The 7,638-nt window shown below is 38.2% G+C and overlaps 1 protein-coding gene across 1 annotated transcript; it reads left to right on the top strand.

The window, feature by feature from the left end:
- Positions 1 to 3,083: 3,083 nt before the first annotated feature.
- LOC107642777 (uncharacterized) lies at positions 3,084 to 4,710 on the top strand. Its single transcript, XM_021122965.2, has one exon. The coding sequence runs from the start codon at positions 3,321 to 3,323 to the stop codon at positions 4,515 to 4,517; it is 1,197 nt and encodes a 398-aa protein (XP_020978624.1). The 5' UTR covers positions 3,084 to 3,320; the 3' UTR covers positions 4,518 to 4,710.
- Positions 4,711 to 7,638: the final 2,928 nt, after the last annotated feature.

The raw sequence follows: 7,638 nt of genomic DNA, 5'->3' as shown, positions 1-7,638 counted from the left end.
TTTTGTAGCTTACGATAAGGTTATAGAATCATAATACTCCCATCTAATCCGAACCTTTGTAGCTACGGTAAAGTACTATGTTTAAAATGAAAAAGCAGCGAACTTGTTGGTCAAGAACAACCACCCCACTTGTTAATTCAATATTTAGGTTACTACTTAATTCTTCTTCTTCTTCTTCTTATTATTATTATATATAAATTAAAGTCTTGCTATGAAGAAAAGCATAATGAGAAAACAAAACTTGTGAAAGGATGAGGGTTTTAATTTGTTGAGAAAGCAAGTGGGAGAAATGGGAAATGGGCCATGTTAAACACCCAAAAGTCCAGCAAAGTCAAGATTCTTCAAATTGGATGAGTGGCATTCAAGTTGCTTCCAAACTAAGACGGTTAATTTGTTAACGAGCTATAACTTAAATGTATAATTTTTTAAAATCTCCTAATTGTTGCTGCAACTTAAAATTAAGATCGTTTCAAGTGGTTTTGTTTACTTAATTAAGTCAAATTCATTTTCTACACTCTGAATGTGGAGATTATTTTGGGTTATTACACTAATTGCATTCGAAAAAAAAAAAAGGATTTGTGTATTTGACACAGTAATCATCATTTACTAACACAAAGGCCCGTTGACCCAATTCTAAATGATGATACAAAACCATAAAATCCACTATTAATTTAATTAATTTGTTTCACGAAAAAAAGTCCAAGTTTTAATAGACCAATTTCATATGACAGCTGTTCTTTTTTTAATCCTTGCCTAATTCTCGCACTTTGAGTCAATGTTTTTTAAAGGCTCATTAGATGTAGTGTTAGTACGGTATCCAGATTATTATCAATAAGGTTAGTTGCAATTTAAGCTAGCTGCATCTTAAAAACAGCGAAACAGGACAATTCAAATGCTAAAAATAATTATTTTTTAAAAGAAGTACATTGTTATAACTTATAATGCCGAATATGAAATGAAATATAACTGGAATAGAAAAGTAGAAGGTAAAACCCCAAGTTTAAAATAACCGTCCTCTAACACTATGCGCACAGTTATCAAGAGAAAGTATTAATAAAAAATTTAAAATCATGTTCAAACACATAATGTCACAATAATACATACTGTGTAAGGGAAATTTATATATGTAGAAATCATAGAATAATGTAGGAACAAATTATACTGTTTGGTCACGTGGTTCTGGTCAGAAGGTGACCGTTAGTGTGCAATTTGACATGTTATTTGACGCGAGTTTATGTTCACCCACAAATATGTTTTATAATAAAAAATTAATTATAAGGATCAATGGCAAAACATGAGGAAATTGAACATGATCATGCATGCAGCATGTGAATAGGGCTTTGATATATTAACCTACCCTTCCTCTCATGTATCTATCTTTGTAGGTACAAATTAAAGAAAACAAAACCTTGAATCATCCGAGTCTTAATATGTGAACACGTGTCCTAGTTTGACCAGTGAGTGCAAATGTCAAAATCAACGGTAGTAATGGGGGGCGGCAATGCAGTAATCATAATCATGTAGTGAATAATGTAGGATGCCACCATGTGCATGAATCCAATGTTAACAAAAATAAATATCAAGTGCCGGCTTATCTTACTTTTCAGTTTTCACATATACGCGGTGTAAAAATAATCCCTCTATATTTATATATTTCTTGGATTCCTTCAACTCTTTTATTGAATAATGTCAATTTTTCGCATGTTTGATAATGTTTAGTCCACTGTGCATAACAAACTTTTCATAGTTTTTGTAACATCGTTTGCTTGCTGTTTTCTTTGTCATCTTATCTTACAGGTTTGTTCTGTATTAAAAATAATGTGGATCAAAATCTCGACAAGAAAGAAAAAATATCTCAAAGACTAATAACACATGATTCACACTTCACACCACGCCCCCTCATATATACATATAAATTTCAACTTTAAACTTAACAAGTATCAATAGCTAAATCTATATACTATAATTAATAAGTAATTTCAATAATGTTGGTAAGACAGAGTATAGATTGGCAAAGTGTTGTTTTTTTATTACCAAATTGTGATCATTTATTAGTTTGGTGGAGACTTTGGAGATAAAAGTAGGACACGTGAGTGCAGCGATGGTAGAGTGTGTGAGTTTGCGATAGTTATGATTGAGGTTACTGCTACTCCTAACCTCCAAGTGAAAACTCTTGTTACTTGTAGTAAGGGCGAACCATCATCACATTAATAAGGAGGGTGGCTGATGGTAACTTGTCACCCATGCTTTTTAAATTACTAGCTAGCTTGAGATCTTACTTCTTTTTCTTTTGAAGAGGCAATAAGCGAATATGTTATATTGGCCCATAGCACTATTTGGACTACATTAGTGGTAGCAGCATGGGAGTTACCAATGTAGCTAGTAATTCCATCATGTGTTAACATTGATATTGGTACTTGGGATGGGACGCCAATTAATTGCAAAATTAACCATGCCTTCTTGTTGAGAGACACCTTCTCGTTAGTTCTTCTTGACACTATATGGCGGAAAGGTGGAAAAATTGAAAAGAAAAAGGGGGTAGACTGGTAGATTAGATTAAGGTTGGAGTATAAGAAGAATGTGGTATTATGATTGTGTGCTTAGCTTTTAGATTCCCCGCCAAGCAAAATCATGATTACCGGTGGGCCACTTGATTGGTCATGTATAGTGTATATACTAAGCTGCACAAATAAGCTAACAGTAAATATCTTAGGTTAATTAATACGTATCCAATGTGTAGGCAATAAAATATTATTGATTATGAGATTAAGCGGTCCGCATGGAAGCTTTTTTATGGCAAAATATGTCACTCCCGTTAATAAAGGGACAACCTCCCAACAAAAAGACACCCACAATAGCCGTTGGCCCGTTGCTCAACAGCTATCATGCCATAATATCATGCATTACAATTTACCCGCTATAGTGCAAACTGGCTTATAAGTTATTTTCACCATAAATGTTCAGCTCAAATAATTTAACTCGATAAGCTAAAATAGAAAGAAAATTCAATCCATCGCTTTCAAGTCATACAAAAAAATTAGAAAAAAAAAAAATGAATCGGAAGTGGGGTCCAGTATTTTGGTGCTATAAATTAGGGAGCTTTCTCAAACATGCCAAAGTCCTCTACTCTGGGCTTGAAAAAAGCATCCCACTGCCTTCTTCTCCAACTCCAACTGTAACGCTCTTTTCAATCACATTCACTTCACTTGTTTCTCTCTTCTCTTTTTCTTTCATGAAATACCCAAAACAAACTACATAACGGAATCGCGACCCCAAAACCCACAAAAAACATACATACCCACTTCACCAAACACACCATAATGGTGGACGTGGACCGGAGGATGACCGGTCTAAACCCGGCCCACATAGCGGGCTTGCGTCGCCTATCGGCCCGGGCCGCATCCGTTCCAACCACTTCCGCACCGTCCTCGCTCCCTGTAAGAAACGGCCTCCTTTCATTTTCCTCGCTCGTCGATAAAGTCATAAACCATCTCCGCAACTCGGGCATTCAGGTCCAATCGGGTCTCTCCGACGCTGAGTTCGCACGCGCCGAGGCAGAGTTCGGTTTCGCTTTCCCGCCGGACCTCCGTGCCGTACTCGCCGCCGGGCTTCCCGTGGGCCCTGGCTTCCCCGATTGGCGCTCCGCTGGTGCTCGCCTCCACCTTCGTGCCTCTCTCGACCTCCCTATCGCGGCAATTTCGTTCCAGATCGCGAGGAACGCTCTCTGGTCCAAGTCTTGGGGCCCAAGGCCAACGGAACCGGAGAAGGCTCTCCGCGTGGCGAGGAACGCGCTGAAGAGGGCGCCGCTTCTGATTCCGATATTTAACCATTGCTACATTCCCTGCAACCCTTCCCTCGCGGGGAACCCTATCTTCTACGTGGACGAGAATCGGATCTTCTGCTGCGGCTTGGATCTCTCGGATTTCTTCGAGCGAGAGAGCTTGTTTCGGAGCTCCGAATCGGATCCTCAGGTGTTGAAGAAGCAGAGATCCGTCAGCGAGAAATCCGCAGGCTCTTCCACGGTTTTCTCGCGGCGGAGCCTGGACGCCGGCGGGAGGACGCCACGGTGGGTGGAGTTCTGGACGGAGGCTGCGACGGATCGCCGGAGGAGGAACTCATCGTCGTCAGCTTCGTCTTCGCCGGAGAGATTCTTCGAGATGCCTGGAAGGTCAAAAGTACCGGGTTGGGTGGACGAGTACATAGGGCAAATCGGGTCGGTTTTGAAGGCGGGTGGGTGGAGCGAATCAGATGTATCAGAAATGGTGCAGGTTTCGGCGTCGGGTTTCTTCGAAGGGGAGATGGTGGTTTTGGATAACCAAGCGCTATTCGATGCTCTGCTCTTGAAAGCGGATCGGTTCTCGGACTCGCTCCGGAAAGCAGGGTGGAGCTCCGAAGAGGTTTCCGAAGCTTTGGGATTTGATTTCCGACCGGAGAAGGAGCGGAAACTGCCTAAGAAGCTTTCTCCGCAGCTCGTTGAGAGAATCGGGAAACTTGCACAGTCAGTTTCCCACTCATGATACTCCAAACTCTGATTAACATTTTCTTTTTTTTTTTTTTTCTTCAAACAAATTTTACTCTTTTTTTTTTTTTTTACCTTTAAAAAAATGGGGGAAATTACTATTTGACGATTGGGGAACCGCGTTGTAGTATGAAAGAATGTGCACAAAATAGATGTTCTAAACAGGGATCAAAATTACATGTTGATGACCAGCTTATGATTTAGTATACATAAATAATAAATAATTAAATATGATAATTTCATAATGAATAATCCGCGGCTAAAATATTGCTGTGACAGTGAAGTGTCTCTCTTTCAAATTCGTATCTATTTCCCTGTTTAGTTTATCCGTTAATCCCTCTTTCAGATTTGTATTATAATCGTATGAAATTTGATTGAGGAGTGCACGTGTGTATGATGATATACAATTATACATAGTGCTGTATGTATTTGTAAAGTATTTGATAGAAAAGTGAGGCTCACTCCAATCAGACAGAACATGCGGGTGGTAAGTGGTGAGAGGTGGGAGACAGCAAAATCATGAAATCATAACCGTCCATATAAATTACTAGCTGTGAGTGCGTATATGACAGCAAATGTAGCTCTCGTCGTTTGCTACCAAAATCGTTTGAAAATCGTATCGCTTTGGCACGGGGTGTGTGGAAGGAGAGAAAATACACTGAAAAAGGGGGCTATGCCAATGCGAGGGAGTAAGCTCAAAGGTCTCTTCTTTTCAGTGTAATTTCAATCTCAAAACCTTTTGACAGAGATACCATGCTCTGTTTTTTTGTTCTTTTTATTTTTCCTTTTTTAAGCCTCGATTTTCTTGGAATTTGAAAAAGAATGTACATGCATGGATTCGCAAGCAGGTATAACTGACACAATCCCCCCTCTCAGCTTTTTCCTTTCCATATTTCATTATCCACTTAATTTTTGTGAGTAAACAATTATTTCTCATAAAAGTGATCATAAAAAATTAAAATTAAAGTTACATTCATATAAAAAAAAATTTGTTTAAAGAAAAAAAATTAATTGTTAAATTTTTGTTGATAATTTTATAAATATTTTTTTAATTTTTTCTTTTTTTTTATTTTTTTTTATAACCACTATCATTTTCATTGTAAAATTTTATGTCTCAATAGATCTACTTCTTTATTTTTACTTGTGCCAGACAATTGCATGACAATTGCATCTTGTCATTAGGAGTGTGCATGGGCCATGTGAAATTGAGTTTGATGTGATCTAAATTCGATCCAAAATATATACCGAGCCTATTTATTAGACCCGAATCCGGTCCTAGACCTGATGAAACATATACACTTTTGGGCCACGATTATACCGGGTAAAAACCGGGCCGTTAACATTACATTACCTTAATACCTTCTTATAAGCTGACATGTGAAAATATCCAAATTTTCAAGAATCTAACCATTATTTGACATGGTGAAATTCGAGTTAATACTCAAAATGGCCCTTGAAATTTGGAGACAGATTCAATTTGACCCCCAAAATTTCAATTGACTCAATTTGAACTCCCCAAATTTGAATAAGTAACTCACGTTAGCCCTTCTGTTAATCTCCATTAATGGCACGCTTACCTGGAACGTTAAGTGACACGTGGGCTTGACATGTGATCTTATTAAACGACGTCGTTTTCTCCTTAGCGCGTAATCTCTCTTCAAACGACAGCGTTTTCCATTCTGAGGTTAAAATTCAATAACACCAATGATCAAACCACTCAAAACAGGAAAACTCTTCTTCTTCTTCATTCTCTCGCATGCACCATACTGTGGAAGATTAATGTCGCTGCTAGTGTAGGGCGCCGGCAAAACTTGTCGCACGCGTTCTCGTTTGCTAGCACGAGGAAGAAGAAGCTGCGCACCACTGTTTCTCCAAAAAAGGTTAGTAACGCAAGCATTCTATGTTTGGGTTCAATGTTTTGTTTTGTGTGTTCTCTTGGTTGGGGTTTACAGGCCATTAATTTGTGCTCTATTTGATGCTCAAATGGATTGGGTCCATTGTGAAAGAAGATAGTTTTAGTTATTGATCCTCTTCTGTTAGGATTTTTTTTAGAAAAAGACTAATTATGATTAACGTTAACTGTGTTACAGAGAAGAAAGCACATCTAAATTAATGAAGTCTACCACTTCTTTATGTACCAGTTTCTGTCTATAGATGATTTCAATAGCTGAGCTTTTTTTCTGAAAATATAAAATGAGAAATTCATGAATGAGTAAATAGATTATGCTTGTCAATGTGATAATGCAGAGCTGTTAATTATGGATAACAAAAAATTGTGTAGCTGTTGTTACACGGATAAATTTTATATATGAATTTTTATATTTTCTGTTCTGAAAAAATATTGATTAACATGTTAATATAGAATCATCTAATGCATGATATGAAAGGTCTTGGATGTTGAAGTTAATTTGTTAATTGTTTGAATTATATTTGTAGATGGGTGATTTGATAACCATTATCTATCATCACGAAGGCAGCTTTGTTACAAAAAATGATAGCAGTGTATTTTACGAAACAGACAATACGGATGAATTAACTGGACTAAATGAAGATAGATTGGATGTATTTTTACTGAAGGATTACTATAAAGAGCTCGGTTATGCTGACATTGTTGAATGTTGGTGGCTTATTCCTGGGAGACCTTTAAAGAATGGACTGAGAGCACTTTCACATGACAAGCAATTGTTAGAGATGTGCTATCTTGCAAGAATGAACCAAGGAAGAGTCCACTTATATTTTGAGCATGGAGTTTTCCAACCTCATGATAATGAAGTACCTGAGTTAATAGAGTTTACTCTCATTGCTCCTGAAGAAGACAAAGATGCACCTATCACCATACCAAATCTAACAGGAAGCTCAAATAATGTCTCAACTACAAAGTCCAATGAAGAACCAGCAGTCCAGACCCAACCTAAAGTACTAGTCCGGGACCAAGAAGATCCACTAGCCCAGGCCCAACCCGAGTCACCAACCCAGGCCCAACCCAAATCACCAACTCAGGCCCAACCTAATCCACTAGCCAAGCACAACTTATCTAAACCCAAGCCCACCTCAACCAAATCCACCACCACCAACAACATCAAACCCAAACCCAAGGCCAAACCCAAACCCAAACCTAA

The sequence above is a fragment of the Arachis ipaensis genome, chromosome B5, assembly GCF_059453495.1.
Source record: "Arachis ipaensis isolate K30076 ecotype BB chromosome B5, ASM5945349v1, whole genome shotgun sequence".
NCBI lineage: Eukaryota > Viridiplantae > Streptophyta > Magnoliopsida > Fabales > Fabaceae > Arachis > Arachis ipaensis.
This window is presented reverse-complemented; position numbering and strand designations above follow the sequence as displayed.

Excerpts from the sequence above, each read along its gene's own strand:
- LOC107642777 (XM_021122965.2), top strand. The coding sequence starts at position 3,321 with ATGGTGGACGTGGACCGGAGGATGACCGGTCTAAACCCGGCCCACATA.